Raw genomic sequence first — 17,458 nt, forward strand, 5'->3', positions numbered from 1 at the left:
AGAATGCGATGGAATGGAATGCCCTGAAGTCTGGGCACGCATAGCTGTGCTTAATGGACAATTTCAAGCTGCAGAAATATTATATTTAGAACAAAATAATGTGGATAAAGCTATTGACATGTATTTATCATTTAACAAATGGGATAATGGTATGAAACACATTAATACTAAATTCATAATAACTTTTTGTAACTTTTTTTTTCAAATTGACTAGCTATAAATTTGGCAGAACTAAAAAATCGATCCGATGTAGATGAATTAAAATCTAAGTATCAACTTTGGCTATTAGAAAACCATCAAGAAGAAAGAGCAGCTGAAATAAAAGAAATTGAAGGTGATATAGCAACTGCACTTCAACTGTACATCAAAGCCGGTCTTTTTAATCGTGCAGCAAAGTAAATAAAAATTTAATTAAAGGAATAAATTCTCATTAATCGTTAGGATATCAAGCCAATATAAATATTTTAAACAAATGTTCGCAAAAATGTGTTGTTAATCTTGTATTATTTATATAAGTTCACATATTGAGAATATATTGGCTTCGATGTAAAGCTGAGATGGTATTAATTTTACTATGATGTGTTTTTTTTTTGAGTCTGTTACCACTTTTTCTCAGCTCTCATCGAACCGATTTCTTTCAACGAAACGTCAAAAGATCACAAATCAAATCTAGCTGAAGACATAACCGTCAAAAATTGAAAAAAATTCCCTCATTCCCTGTAAATGGGAGAAATCTCCAAAAAAATTACAAATTTAAAAAAAATGGCTAATCTTCGACATTTTTTCATTTTTTAGCTTCGATGCGAAGCGGAGAAGGTATTAATTTTACTATAATGTGTTTTTTTTTTTTTTTTTTTTTTTTTTTTTTTTTTTTTATGTCTGTTGCCACTTTTTCTCAGCTCTCACTGGACCGATTTCTTTCAAAAATACGTCAAAAGATCACAAATCGTATCTAGTTGAAGACATTACCCTTAAAAATTGAAAAAAATTCCCTCGTTCCCCGCAAATGGGGGAAATATCCAAAAAAATTACAAATTTAAAAATCGCTAATTTTCGAAATTTTTTCACTTTTTTTTCTTAAAACTTCCATAACTTTTTGAAAAATCAACAAATCAACATAATTTTTTTTTATACTAAAACCTTAGATATTTACCTTTCATTTGATATCATTTTTTTGAAAATCTATCACTTAACCTGCTCATTGGGGGGGATTTAAAATGGCAACTTTTTTACAAAAATTAATTTTTTCAACTTAATTTTTGAAAATGTTCCGGAAATACTGCGTCCTTTAAACTTATATTAAATTAAAGCGTATTTTATGTACTACAAAATGAAAAAAAAAAATTTGTCCCGACACTTTTTTTTCTACATTTAAACGGCTGCCGTAGTTAAAAAAACACTATTTTTGTGTTAAAATTTTCGATTTTCGATTTTAAATTTTCAACTTAAAAATGCTATAACTTTTTGAAAAATGTATATATCAGCACAAATTTTTTTTTTCTAAATACATTATAAGTACATCTTTCATTTGACATACTTTTTATTAAAATTGGACAATTTCCCCTTATATAGGGGGCGTTCAAAACTTAAAATATTGTAAAAAACATAGATCTTTTTCAACTGAACTTTTGAAAATGTTCCGGAAATACTGCGTCCTTTAAACATATATCAAATCAAAGGTTATGTTATATACTATCAAATGAAAAAAAAAAATTTGTCCCGACATCTTATCTTCTATGTGCAAATGGCTGTCGAAAATTTAAAAAAAAATGTAATGTTTGCGATAAAAATTACATTTTATCGGGATGTTTTTTGTACTTAAAACTGCCATAACTTTTTCAAAAATGAACAAATAAAAATAATATTTTTTTGTATTGAAACCTTAGATATTTCCCTTTCATTTGATATAATTTTTTTTGAAAATCTAACACTTATTCTGCTCACTGGGAGGATTTAAAATAGTAACTTTTTTACAAAAAATAACTTTTTCAACTTAATTTTTGAAAATGTTCCGGAAATACTGCGTCCTTTAAACATATATAAAATTAAAGCTTATTTTATGTACTACAAAATGAAAAAAAAAAATTTGTCCCGACGATCTATCTTCTATACGCAAATGGCTACCATATTGAAAAATATACTATTTTTGTATGATAATTATGGGTTTTGTATTTTATTTTAATAGAAGTTGATGTTGCTTTTGCAATTATCCATCAATTTTTTAAAATTAAACACTATCTACAGATTTGCATCGAAGCGTTTCTTATGATAGTGATTTTAATCACTGTCAGATTAAATCTATACTGGACCCTACTATGCAATGTCTCCACTATGCCGCAACCTCACTGTGCTACCGTTTTTTTACTTAAAACTGCCATAACATTTTTAAAAATAATCAAATCAATATCTATTTTTTATTTATAAATATGTGAGATATATACCCATTATTTTGTATATTTTTTTTTATAAATTTGACCGTTTACTTGCTTATGGGGGGGGATTCAAAATGACAACTTTTTCAACTGAACTTTTGAATGTTTTCCGGAAATACTGACATTTTTATATATACCTTAAATTAAATCTAATCTAATATACTTTATTACGGGAAAATTATAATTCGGATTTTATTTTGTCTTCACGATGAAAATTCTCAATTTTATATTTTACATTTTTAACTTTACATTTCTATAAATTTTTGAAAAATGTATGGTCAATACAATACAATTTTTTCATGAGAAATACTATTTTTATACCTCTTTCATTCGACATACTTTTTTTTTTTAAATCGGAACATTTCCTTTTATACAGGGGGTTTAAAAACTTAAAAATACATTTAGAAAGTAGAACTCTTTCAACTTAATTTTTGGAAGTGTTCCGGAAATACTGACACTTTTATATATACCTTAAATTAAAGCTCATGTAATATACTTTAATATGAAAAAAAAAATAATGACTTTATTTTGTTTTCACGGTTAAAACGGACATCAAAGTTGATAATTAAAGATACGATTTTTGTAAAAAATTACAATATTAAATTACTAAATATCAATTTCATACTATACTTTATTGCTATAAAAAATATTTATTCATATATTACACTTATAAATCATAAAACTTGTAATCAGGGTATAAATAAGGAAATAAGAGATCATGTTGCTTTTAGAATAATCCACCTATTTTTTTAAAATAAACACTATCTACAGATTTTCATTGAATCGTTTTTTATGATAATGATTTTAATCACTGTCAGATTTCATCTATACTGGACTCAACTATGCTACGTTCCCACTGTGCTGGGTTTTATTCGTTATAAATTTATGTTTATATAAATAATACTATAATTTTAATGTATTTTTAAAAAAATGAACACTTAACTTTTTGAAGGTAAAATTTTTTAAACGTGCAATGCATAGAAAGAACTAAAAAATTTTTAAATATTTTTAAGGGAATCGAATTTGTTTATATTAGTGCATTGCATATTTGTATTATTAAAATACTTTTTAAAATAACAGCAAATAAAAACTTATACTTGGCAATTGACAATTAAAAAAGACTAATGGAATTTTTGTTTAGTATGCAGTATAGTCTAATAATATAATTCGCAGGAATTACATTTTTGTTTTCCATAGAAGCTAGAAAAAAAATGAGCACACGTAACTTCGCTACGTGACTCACATTTTATAATAAGTTATTATTTATAATATAAAGTAATATAAATTGCAATCATTTTATTAGAAAAGTCATCTTTAGCAACATACGTCATGATGTCGGTAAAATATGTTAGAAACATTCCATATCATAATAAATTACATTTACAGCTTAAGATGTACTATTTTTGGACTTCATAAAACGTTTAAATACAGTATTAAATAAATCTCTATTCTGAAAAAAGTAATTGAACTTTGTGTTTGTAATTTAGGATAACTACACCAGTAAATTAATTGTTGAGATTATTTTATCTTTTCAATTTTTTTATAAATTTATATTTTGATGTCGCACCTATGAATTAACACTAATTTGTTCTTTGAACAATGCTCCATAATAAAAATAAAAAATAAAAAATTATTAGTATATTAAACATAATTTTAGATTCATTATCATGAATTTTCAACCTAATGTAATTATTATATGTTTTTTTTTATATTTGTTAAATAATTTGTTAAATTTATCTGGGAGGCAATTGGAATTTTTGATACTCTTCACTAACGTAGTAAAGAAAGTGTCAAAAGGGCTATAAATTTCCCTTATTGAACAATTATTATTTATATTAGTATAAGATACATTCTAATAAGAGCATTTGATAAGCCAAAAACAATAAAAATTTCAGTTACTCTATTGCGCCCCTCTGATCAACTGATTCCGGTCGGGGTGTCAGTATGTGTTTATCGTTGATAATGGTAACATTGTTTCCAAAATACTACTATCCGTGACTTTTTAGTAATATTGTTGTGGTTTTTTGTTTTAAATTAATAATATTTTTAATATAGTTTTAAATTTAATTGATAGTTTTATATTTTGTGATGCCTGAAACAAAACTTTAACTTTTAATAAGGCACAAAGAACTATTAATAATTATGAAATATTAACTTTATTGCTTAGAAAAATAATAAATCAAACATTGTAACATAAATATGTATAAATTTATTTCATGCATTTAATTTAAAATAAAACAAATTATTTAAGTCATAGGATGTATGAGGAGGTCGCGAAAGTATATTTTTACAACGCTCAGGCTTTTTCATGGTCGCAAGGGATCTTTCTAGCCACCGCGACTGATATTGAAGAGAAAATTATTATATCACGTTAAACTAAATTTTAATATTTTAATTAATATAATTACTATTAACTAAAACTTATCGGTGTTCATTCACTAATGATATTTATTTACATAAAAAGACATATTATGAAGTTACTTAAATGTAACACATTTATAAAAATATTACGAAAATATATTTATTATTGATGTATTTTAAATATTACATAATTATTCACATATTTGCAACGATAAATCAAGACGGAATTTCAATATTCATAAAATGTAGATTGCGTTAAAATTTTTATATATAATTTTAACTTGTAAACTTGTTGTTTTAAATTTATCATGCAATCATTGGACAGGTAAATAATTAGGATTATTTATACAGGTTATTACAAGATGACTTGGAACTTTTGGCACACGATTCTTTAATAGAACAGGTACTAACAGGATTACTGCGTATAAATAACTATCACGCCGCCGGAGAACTTTGCCAATCACAAGGAAAACATAGTGAGGCTATGAAAATTTACTGCGAAGGAAATATATTTATAAAAGCCGTCGAACTTGCTAGATTTGTTTCCCCATCTGGTTAGTTCAATTTTAAATGTTTTTATACATTTTATTTTTAATCATTTAAAATCATTTTAATCATTAATAATATCATAATTAGGGTAAGTTGGGGTAGGATGGTTAAGTTACAACGATTATTCCTGAATTCTGTGAATAGATTTAATATTAGAAATTATACTTTTACAACACTACAAATTTTTTCAATTTTCTCTTTCTATCACCAAGATATAAATATGTCAATAACTTCTGAAATACTGGTCCTAAAGTTTTTATGGATTAGTCATTTTTAAATGAGATCATTATGTAAATAATAATCTAGTTAATTATGTGTGTTGTCATATTTTTAATTAAAGTTGACAACCTTATAAGATATAAGGGTTCAACACAATTTTTTAGCTTCAATGCGAAGCTGAAAAGGTATTGGTTTTACTATTTTTTTTTTGTGTGTGTCTGTTACCACTTTTTCTCAGCTCTCACCGAACGGATTTCTTTCAACGATACGTTAAAAGATCACAAATCGTATTTAGTCGAAGACATTATCCTCAAAAATTGAAAAAATTTCCCTCATTCCCCGTAAATGGGGGAAACCTCAAAAAATATTATAAATTTAGAAATTGCTAATTATCAAAATTTTTTTCTTTTTTTTTTTTTAAACTACCATTACTTTTTCAAAAATGCACAAATCAATATTATTTTTTTTTTATAGATGCTTAATGTCTTTATCTTTCATTTGGTATATTTTTTTCATAAATTTAACCCTTTACCAGCCCACAGGGGGGGATTTAAAATGACAACTTTTTCAACTTAACTCTTGAAAATGTCCTGGAAGGTCTGACACTTTAATATATATTTTAAATTAAAGCTTATGTAATATACTTTATTATGGAGCAAAAAAATTTTCGGACTTAATTTTGTCTTCACGGTGAAAATGGCTACCGAATGCTATTTTTGTATGAAAATTCTCGATTTTATTTTTTACATTTTTAATTTTATAATGCTATAACTTATTGAAAATTGTATGAATCAACACAATTTTTTTATGAGAAATAATATTTTTTAATAATCCCTTTTTCATTCGACATACTTTATCTTAATTAAGATATTAATAATGAACTAGCAGTTTATGAAGCTTTTGGAATAATACACAAATTTTTAAAAATTAAACACAGTCTAAAGATTTGCATCGAAGCGTTTTTTTTTTATAGTGATTTTAATCACTGTCAGATATCATTATACTTGATCGAACTATGCTATGTCACCACTGTGCCGCGACTCCGCTGTGCTGGGTTTTTTATGATTGATACATCAAAAAAAATATTAAACAAGAAGAAACTAATAAAATAAATATAAATATTATTTTTATTTTCAATTAATTAAGTAGTTTATAATAAATGAATCGCCCTATCTGTGTTTAATTTTGAGATAAATTGAATTCGTCATCTTACCGCGTTTTTCCTTACATTAGATAATTTAAAAAATTACGTATCGTTCTAAGTATACATAATTTATATATATATATATATTATGTTATAAAATTATATATTTTTTTATTCATCAATAATTTTAGAGGTGGTGAACTTGGAAGAGAAATGGGGCGACTATTTAGTGTCACAAAAACAACAGGACGCAGCCATATCTCATTATATTGAAGCTGGAAATACAATTAAAGCATTGGAAGCGGCTATTGGAGCAAAACAATGGAAAAAAGCAATACAAATAATGCAGGTATAAACAAATGATTCTTTTAACGTTAGTCACTCTATTTCTCTTGAAGTAATAATTATGTAAAGAAAGTTATTTTCAGTATTTTTTAGTTTCATATATTTCTCAAATTAACAGTTAACAATTTCATTCTTAATTTATCCTTTATCACCAATTTATCAATCATAAAGTATTTTTAATGTTCAGCCCTTATACTTTATAAATATGTCATCCTTATTTTGTTGAAATGACAACATAAATATTTAAATAAATAACTGGTCGATAAAAACTATTAAATCAATATTTCGGAAGATAATAACAATTTAAATATTAACTAAAGATGAATTGCGGGTGTGACAATTATAATTAATATTTTTTGCTGCCCTGATGCTTACTACCTAAATGAAAAAATTCTGATAACTTCCGAAGTACTTGTTCAAAAATAGTTATCAATCAGATATTTTCTTCATTAGAGATTAATTTAATTTTAATTTTATAAGCTAGTTAAATATTTATTTTATCATTTAAAAAAAATAATGTTGATACTCCTATAAGGGATGAACATTAAAAATACTTATTTAATACATTAAAAAAAATACGTACATAAAAGGCATAAAAAATTTTTTTCAATACTTTTTTATATTTTAATTAATTAAGTGGTACATGATATTGAATCACCTGTATAACAAAAGATAATATTAACTTCTGAAAAGAAAAGTTATGACATGTTTTATACTTTTAAATATATTACATGTGACATAGTTAATCAATCATTTTGTATATGAAGCTACAAATATCAAATATAATTTTCTAAACATAATTATTATTTCAAGAGAGATTGAGTGACTAGCTTTAAAATAATCATCATATGTATAGAAAATTAGAACTAACCTTCAAACTTCGTCATGATCACGTGGATGATTAAAATATTTAAAAAATTGTGATTCTTTTGTTTGAAAGACAATTGCTCTATTTTCAAATGTAGATCTATAAAAGTAAATCTTAAAATAAATACATTTTTTTAAGACAGAAAAGTAGTTAATAGTTAATAAACTTCTATTTAACTCGTATATGCTATAGTTTACTTTGGCAATTTAGATAATTACTTTATTTTTAATAAAATTTAAAAGAAAACTAAGTTAACTATACATTAATTCATTTAAACTTCATAAAATCTTGGTCAATTTAAGAAATGATTGTTTTACGTACAAAACTATTTTAATAAAAAAAAATTGTTTTCCTTTTTCGATAATATTTTCCAAATTAACTCGGTTAGTTTTTTACTAATTGATTTTGAATTTGATCATAAAATAAGGGTACAACCTAAATAACTTTTTCTATAAGAGTTATAACTAAAGTGCGAAATTCTATGTATTTATAAACTTTGTTTAAGCCACTTTGAAGGGTCCCAAGTTAACGCAACTGTGTCATAGGATTATATGGTAGGGTAGAAATAGTTTTCGTTTTAGGGGGATTAACCACCCTAATCCCCCCCAAAACTATACAATTGGTAAAAACACATTAGTAAATTTTCAAGTCAATTAATAAAAATGTGTACTGGCTGATGTTGTGTTCAAAATAACTTAACAAAATTTATAATTACATATAATGCAGTGTTTTATTTATAGCTTGTTGACATTTTTAATTAATACCTACTAATGTGTAATAATTTTTGAGTTCTACTAAACAATACATTTTTATCTAGTTAGACCTTATATACGGTTATTTCCCGCACCTGCCTTATTTTATCAAACGCATTAATTGAAACTAAGATGGTTAAATTCTCTTATAATTGTTTAGTTTTTATACTAGGTAATTGAAGATAAATCATTGATGACCAAATATGGAAAACAGTTAGCCGATCATTTTAAAAACGTTAATGATATCAAAACTGCTGAAAAATTATTCATGGAGTGTAACATGTATAATGAAGTTGTACAACTTCATCTAGAAACAGGTTAGAGCATAACAAATTTTAATTTTCACATAGGAAAACTATCTCGTTTTATTGAACTTTATAAAATGTATGTTTGCTCAGGAAACTGGGAAAGAGCTCTTAGGTTAGTTAAAAACAATCCAGAGTTGACTAATATGATTAGTGAGTTCGAAACACACGGTAAAACTTTAGAAAATGTGGGTCGCTTTAAAGAAGCTGAAAAACTTTACGTGGCATTAGATAAAGTAGATTTAGCAATTAATATGTATAAACAATTTCAACGATATGATGAGGTTTGTAGTTAATTTATATAATAAGAGTTCATGTCTTTTTAAAAACTAAAATGTATAGATGATGTCATTAGTCAGCAAATATCACAGTGATCTTGTAGGTACGACACATATTCATCTAGCACAAGATTGTGAAGTTCAAGGTAATTATAGAGCTGCTGAAAATCATTACATCCAAGCCGGGGAATGGAAACTTGCTGTAAAAATGTACCGATCATTAGATATGTGGGAGGAAGCTTACAAGGTAAAAAAAATAGCTAATACGAACTGGAGCATAGTTTAAAGATTTTTTACTGGATAGCACATATAAGGGCATATTAATACAGTGAGTTTAGATATAAAATTTCCAGAAACCATTTACTCAATTAAAATACAATGTGGACAGGATACGAAAAATGTATTATATGGAAAATCTCTTTCTTAATATAATTTCTTTAACCTACAACTTGTCACTATCAGTGAGAATTAGATTAATTCAATGATGAAGGAAAACTGTTACTTCAGGTTTGTCCTTAAGGTAATTTTTTACCTTTTTGCAAACAATTCTATTTAGAAAAAATAAATAAATTGAGAAGCTAATCTTTATATCATAACTTAGTGGTTATAGTCACGAGGTCACAATGATTTTTATTGGAGAGAACTAATGCCAACCATTTTATGTATAAAAATATGGTCTGGTATTTACTATAGTTTATATAAAAATATTTAATCAATAAATAAATTATAGGAATTTTCAATCAATAATTTTTGGATGAATACAATTAAACACTCACGTGATTCGGTGCAATGTGCGTATTTAAAATCACAAGGCCGTGATCGGCTTTTGTGCCTTCTATGCTTTGCTGTACGACATCCCTAAGATGGCTTTTTATCATTGCCTGCGGACTTTAATACATTTATCCACGGCTAAATGACTCACCAACGTTGGTGATTTTACTATTACAACTCAGTTTTAAGCCTTTCTTACGAAATGCTCATTTCGAATAAACAAAAATATAACCTAAACTGTTTCGATTTCATTACTAAAATTTGCCTAATCACATGAATTTTAATTATTTAAATCAATGTTTTCTCTATATTACTCAAACAATATGTTCCAAATATTTCATCGCCCAAACCTAATGTGGATTAAGAAATTATTTTTTTAAATTTAATTTAAAGTGTAGTAATACAAAAATAATCTAGTTAAATTTATAAATAATTAAATTTTTAATTAAAAAAAAATTAATTAATTATTAATTTTAAATTTATAATATTATAAAAAATGTTTGATTGAATCATTTAGTAATTGGTTTGAACACATTTCATTTGTGTAAAATTATGTGATAAAATTAATATCTAAATAATTAAATAAACTATAAGGAATTGTATTGATTTTTAGGAGAAATTATTCAAATTTTACGTTGACCAAAGGATTAGTCCTAATTTAACTTTGTTTGATGTAACATAACAATACCATAAGATTACTTCACATTACTAATTTGTGCAAATGAAAATACATTTTCTGAAATATATATTCCTTGTATCACTACAATTTATCTCAAAAGTTCATTTATTACATGTATGCGTTTTATCTTGAATTTGTGCTCCGAAATAAAGTAGTATGCGTGCGGTTTTGCAAACTCTTGATGCTTTACTAATTTATTCAGCATAATACTTCAATTTAATTAATATTGTTATGTTATTTTAAGTAAAATATATTGCTGCAATAGAAATAAATAATATTAACAAACAGAGAGTAACTATATTGTCTTAAATTGTAAGATCTTCAAAATTTACACCATAATTGATTATCCTTAAGACAACTACTAGCTGTTTTCCTAGTGTACTTTGAACTATATCATTATATTAAACGTAGTAATCCTATAATTTAGATAGCAAAAAATAACGGTGGAGAACGTGCTGCAGAACAAGTCGCTTTTTTGTGGGCTAAATCATTGGGCGGCGACTCCGCTGTGAAATTGCTCAACCGCTTGGGTTTGTTAAACGAATGCATAGACCATGCAAATGATAGCTATCAGGTATAAAACATTCAAACAATATTATTACACTTTGCAATATTTTTTTCTTTTAATTGTATTGATATGACAACTTAAATAGAGTATTTCAATAACTAATAATTTTTCATACGTGTATTTTTTTTTCTCGTTTCATTACCTTTGTAATGTATATCTCTATTTAGTGTGTTGTTGTATTAAAGAGTACCAGAATGTAACTTGTAAAATTAAAAAACTATCTTTTGAAATCAGTTTTAATATTTGTTAAGTTTGAATTCGCCTTTGAATTGGCTAAGTCAGGAAATGCCGAACGCTTACCTGACGTTCATTATAAATATGCTCTCGTACTTGAAGATGACGGAAAATTTCAAGAAGCGGAATTTCACTTTGTAGCTGGTTTAAAACCTAAAGAAGCTGTTTTGATGTAAGTAGATCTGCAAAATATATGATTTATAGATAACATAAAAATTTTATATTATATTAATATACATTTTTTGTGTTATTCATATAATAAACATTCAAAATATACTCCGCTTATAATAAAAAAATTCGAAAAATATTTATCTGTACTTAACGTTACATAATTGTAATCATCACTTATATAAAACTATTAATGTTTCAATATTTCGTTATAAACGCCGATGGTTACCTTAAACTATAACTTTGCAAACATTGAACGCTAATTGGACCAATCAAAAAGTAATCTACAGAAAAAACGATTTCCATTTTAGGTATACGCATAATCAAGACTGGGATAATGCAGAAAGAGTGGCTGCGGAACATGACAAGAGTTCTATTCCTGATGTATTGTTATCACGTGCTAAAATTGAATTTGAAGCAGCTAATTACTCAAAATTCGAAGCACTTGTGTTACGTTGTCAAAAACCAGAGCTAATAGTAAAACAATATAAGGTAAAATTTATTAGTTGGATTACTCAATATGTAACAAATAATAACAAATTTAGTAAAGAAAATTTTTGTTGAAATGTTGGATACTGTGACAGATCAATTTCTTGTTAACTTCAAAACAGTTTTTTGTTATTTATAACTACCATTTATATATTTTAATCGAGAATTTTAGTTTTATAAATTCAATTTTAATTTTACACCAACTAAGTATCTTAAAACGTACCATAAAAAACCTAACCGAGTTAAATTTATTATTGTTCTTCAACTACAGTAGGTACTGCAATATTAAATCTGAAAAATTGTTTCCTAGTTATTTGCCTAAGTGTTCCCTGTACTAAATATCCTTGTTTATTATTATATCTATATAGTTAGACAGTGTAGTTATGCAACAATTACTTTTCATTATAAAAAATCAATACTTTTATATTTTTTTCTAATGTAAGTTGTAGTAATTTAAAATGAATTTATTCTTCCCCACAAAAGAACGTAGTAAATAAGTAAAACTCTAAAATACAATGAATGCATTAATTATTTTTAAGTTTCATTGTGTTTACGAAAACTATTTTCCCTCGTGGAAAACGTTAAAAAACTACAATAGCAATATTATAGGAAAAAGGAATGTGGGTAGAGGCGCTTAAGGCGTGCCGTGAATATATACCAACAAAATTGAATGACCTTCAAGCAGAATACGATAAAGAGTGTGGTGCTCGGGTTACTAGAGATATTAACAGTCTATTCGTTCAATCAAGTCAATGGGAACAAAATGGAGAATTTAAGACTGCTGTAGACTGCTTGCTCAAAGTGAGTTTAAATTATTAAGTATTTAATAAGACGAAAATTAAAAACAACAAAAATTAATAAGTGACAATCTACTAACTCACAGACGGGCTTGAAGAAAACTCAGTGGTCGTTAAACTATAATTTTAAATTATCCTAATATTTTAATTATTATAAATAAACTATGGTAAGTTAAAATATTATTAAAGGCTAAAGCCTTCCTAAGAATCTAATTTTAGGTACTCCTTAGTTTAGACTTATAGCATTTAAAATATCAGAGTTGCTTATCACATTCGTAATATAATTTCAACACATTTTTAACACAAATAGTTAGAAAAATTAAATATTATCAAAAACATTTAAAACTGCGTCGTTTTGCCCAATGTATTAGTTTTTTTTTTAATTAAAATTATCAAAAGTATTTAAAGGTATTTATATTTAAAAAAATGTTCATGTTGAATTAATTTTCAACGTTTGCAATAAGTAATGAAATCTATCATTGATTGTATTTATTAAGTTCCGATTTTAAATCAAGTTCATTTAAACTTATTTTCTTCTAAAACTCTCATATAATGTTTCCTGAATCAGGTCACTTCAAAAAACTGCAAAGACGAAAGAATTATTTTGAAAACTCTGAATGAAGCAATGCGAATGACATTAAAATATTTAGAAGGCGATGAGTGTACTGATACAGTTAAAATACTAGGTAAAAAAAAAAGTAATACTATGAATTTATATTTTATATTTTTACACTAAGTTATAATATCTACACAATTTCAATTTAATTGAATTGATATAATTCAATAGTTCATTTCAACCCAACTTTATCAATTGATTCACCTTAATTTATTTAATTGCTATAGAAAAATAGTATATTCATTCAAATAAATTTATTTATTTGCTGTTAATGGTTTAAATATTCACAATTTTGCACTACCTTATATTTTTTATTTTATTCAAATATTATGTGCTCGGACTAAGATTAATACATATAAGCTTAGAAGCTTGGATGAAGAATTAAAAATTTCGCGTCAAATTCAGAGTAGAATTCAAATATTACTTGAAATTTAAATAGTTATTAAATTTTTAAACATTATTTCGAATAACTATTATGTGCTACTAAATATCACGTTATAATCAGGTCTTAATTTAAAAAAAATAATAATAACAATTTTTATTATTATTTCTTTATTAACTACAATAGTGTAATTATACAGTATAAGTGTAACTAATTCACGAGTAATATATTTACTTAATTATACACTTTAAATCATAAATATTTTAATAGGACCTCGGTTAATGGAGTATGGAGAACATTTGTCGGCTGCCAAAGTTTTTATATGCGCTGAAATGATGAAGGAAGCAATAGATGCTTTTATTGCAGGAGACTATTGGTCAAAAGCCAGAAAACTAGCGTCGGAACTTGATCCTTCGTAAGTTTTTGTTTTCCATTTTGAACACTTTTTTATATTATAGAAAAATAGATTAGTATATTTTTTCTATAGCTATTTTAAGTCTAATTAATTGTTGTGTTTTTTCTAGTTTCGAGAGATATATTTCGGAATGTTATAAAAATCATTTAAAAAAAGAAGGTAAGCCTGAACAGTTGTTAGCTGATATGAATATAGAGGAAGCCTTGGATATGTTGTCAGCACAAGGAAAATGGTCAAAGTGTTTAGATATTGCTCGGCCACATGGACAAGTTGTACTACACAAATACGTAGCACTTTACGCCACCGATCTTTTAAGAGTAAGTATTCAATATAACTAGCGGCTTGAAATATTAAGGACATCGTCATATTTCATATTAAGACACACGTTAATATTTACATTAAAATGCTAATTTATACATTAAATTAATTGAATCCAAAAACCAATAATACACAATTGATTATCAACTAGTCAACATTTTATCTAGATTACTATTCGTTAAGTAAATGAGGTTAATTTTTTGGTTTTTATTGGAGATCATTAAAAATAAATATTCAAAGTCTAGCAAAAAAAATAGGCAATTTCTTAGATAATAGATGCTATTATTTTTAAATTATGAAATTCGACCTATATATAATAATTATTTTCTAAATATACTTCCTTAAAAAATGAATTTTTTTCATGTATTAAAAAATATTATCCGATTTTACATCATTAAGTATTATTATTTAATTATTTTAATTATTTTAAATATCGTATTCCCATTAATCAGATAGAATAATTGCATTTAGTTGTACAATAGTTTTTTGTACTATCTGAAATAATAGTACTTTACTTGTTTTAAAATTAAATTTTGATTCAAAACAATTTTGTATTAAAATAAAAATAATAATAATATCTTTCATAGAGTTGATTTACTAATACTTAGGCTGTAATTAATTAATTAACTGTAATTTTCTTTTCTTTTAAAGAAATCACGACGACTTTAGCCATTAGTTTTTGTTTAATCGTAATTTCTGATTATGCAAAAAAAAGAACATTAAGATTTTTAGAATGAAATTCCTATATTTATTTTCAGGATTCTAAAGTGTTTGACGCATTAAATTTATACACGCAATATGAAGCTCCTCCATTTCCTCAAAACTTTAATATATATAGGCGTATAGCAGTTGATATGTTTTCTAAAAGAGATTTAGATAAAACTGAAAGTTATGACATGTGGGCAAAGTTAAGAAATATGTTTTACAATTTGGTGAGTTAATTATAAATTCAAATAGAACTTTAGAATTTTTGAACATCTATATCAATTATGTTATAGAATGAGAACGAGAATTGTATCGTAATATCCATAATATTTAAATCGGTTTAGAGAAAATAGAAGTTAATGTCCCCCTTGATGAAAATTATTACTTACTAAAGAAAAATATTGTTACGACTAGACGTAGTGGTAATAAATATCTTTCATATCATCTTATAAGAAAACTTAACTGGGATCCATTAGAAATTCAATAATTTTTTTAAAAAACTCAATCATACTTAAAATTGATAAATTGTTAAAGAATTGAGAAAAAATTGTCTTCAATTTTCTTGTTATATTTATAATATATTAATAATTTGTGCAAAAAAATTAACTAATTAAATTTTATCTAATAAAACTGTATTATGCTAGAAGATTAAAAATATGCAAATCATTTATTTGCTTTATGAAAGCCATGTCGAATTGAACTTTCCGCTTCGCTAACTTTTACCATTATATGTCAAAAGTTTCTCGCTGAAGTATAATGCATGACTTTTAAACCTAACTAACTACATTTTTAAGACAAACCAAACGTTATTACTACATAAGTTTAAGAATGAAGAGTACTATTAATAGTTTTAAGAAGTTTAGAAATTCGAAACTAAAAAATTGATACTCATATTTACATTATGTACAACGTAGGAATACTATTTTATTTATTTTTAATTGTAATTTTTAAAACTTTCTCAGACAATTTTATGTTGCCTACCAATTAAAAATGAATATAAGAGATTTATACCAAAAGTTTTGAAATACTTTTGTTTAATTAACACTACAAAAGAGGGCAAAAGACATAATCGAATAAATTTATCATCTGGCACTAAAAAATGAATGTTTTAACGACGGACACAGGAAATGTATTTAAAATCAGTTGATTCAAAATACTTAGTTCCAGTTCATTTTATGATTTTAATGAGATATCTTTACCTACATAGGTTGCGCACATATATTACAAATCTTAAAATGTTTCAACGGTAAATTTAATTATTGTGAAGCCAAATTCATATTGTATTCTCAACATCGTCTAATTTTTTGGAGGTTATGTTGATAGAAAAAAAAAGTTGAATTTTTTTTTTCTTTTGTTCAATATAATATTTAAAGGACGACTCTGAAAAAAAATGGGAGCGCCGAAATTCGTGTAGTGACCCCAAACCAAAATCTTAAATACAGACTTGCTTATGAAGTAAATTATTCATTTTTCATTCAATTAATAATGTGAAAATTAAATGATTGTATATTTTTCTATTTAAAAAATTTATTCGTACTATTACAAAAAAATATTTTTTTGAATTTGCACTCTCGGCTAGATGGTACTACTTTCATTTCTAAATAAAAAAATTGAATATCAAATGCAGACTACTGAATTGCTGCACATTAATATTTCACAATACAATGAAAGTGATGAACAAAATTTTATAATGTTATTCGTTAGTATTTCATAGAAACATGTAAAAAAAACACGCCTTTCTAAACAAACCGCAAGCATTCTCTAGGGATTTTTTTAAACCCAAAGTTCATAAATAATTCAAGTATTTTGTGGTAAAATGTGTATCTTAAATTAATTTTTATTGCGATAGAGGATTCATCTTAATTTAAATAAAAATAAATTTTAAAATATAATAAAAGGTTAGTTAAATATAATCTTGGATAGTATTTTGAATTCGACAATTTTTCTTATATCTAGTAAATTAGTTCATCTATAACAAATTTTTTTTTTTTGTAAACGTTTAAAAAATGATTACAGAAACTAAAAGTATTATGCGACCGCCTTTTCAATCTTAATTGAGCTAA

The 17,458-nt window shown here is 25.4% G+C and overlaps 1 protein-coding gene across 2 annotated transcripts in view; it reads left to right on the plus strand.

The window, feature by feature from the left end:
- Positions 1-17,458, plus strand: part of LOC126906816 (intraflagellar transport protein 172 homolog) — a 49,930-nt gene that overhangs the window by 25,583 nt on the left and 6,889 nt on the right. Inside the window, exons 14-29 of one of the 2 annotated variants that reach the window (XM_050687689.1) lie at positions 3-149; positions 215-395; positions 5,145-5,347; positions 6,897-7,054; positions 8,843-8,987; positions 9,069-9,259; positions 9,318-9,500; positions 11,131-11,277; positions 11,523-11,677; positions 11,985-12,165; positions 12,772-12,963; positions 13,528-13,645; positions 14,228-14,372; positions 14,482-14,689; positions 15,449-15,622; positions 15,689-15,930. In XM_050687689.1, the coding sequence (XP_050543646.1) occupies positions 3-149; positions 215-395; positions 5,145-5,347; positions 6,897-7,054; positions 8,843-8,987; positions 9,069-9,259; positions 9,318-9,500; positions 11,131-11,277; positions 11,523-11,677; positions 11,985-12,165; positions 12,772-12,963; positions 13,528-13,645; positions 14,228-14,372; positions 14,482-14,689; positions 15,449-15,622; positions 15,689-15,739 (2,579 nt within the window). In that variant the 3' untranslated portion in view covers positions 15,740-15,930. Of the gene's footprint in view, positions 1-2; positions 150-214; positions 396-5,144; positions 5,348-6,896; positions 7,055-8,842; positions 8,988-9,068; positions 9,260-9,317; positions 9,501-11,130; positions 11,278-11,522; positions 11,678-11,984; positions 12,166-12,771; positions 12,964-13,527; positions 13,646-14,227; positions 14,373-14,481; positions 14,690-15,448; positions 15,623-15,688; positions 15,931-17,458 lie in introns of those variants that run through there. The other variant, XM_050687688.1, reaches the window with a different exon arrangement.

This window comes from Daktulosphaira vitifoliae, unplaced genomic scaffold (genome assembly GCF_025091365.1).
Source record: "Daktulosphaira vitifoliae isolate Bord-2020 unplaced genomic scaffold, ASM2509136v1 Scaffold_5, whole genome shotgun sequence".
NCBI lineage: Eukaryota > Metazoa > Arthropoda > Insecta > Hemiptera > Phylloxeridae > Daktulosphaira > Daktulosphaira vitifoliae.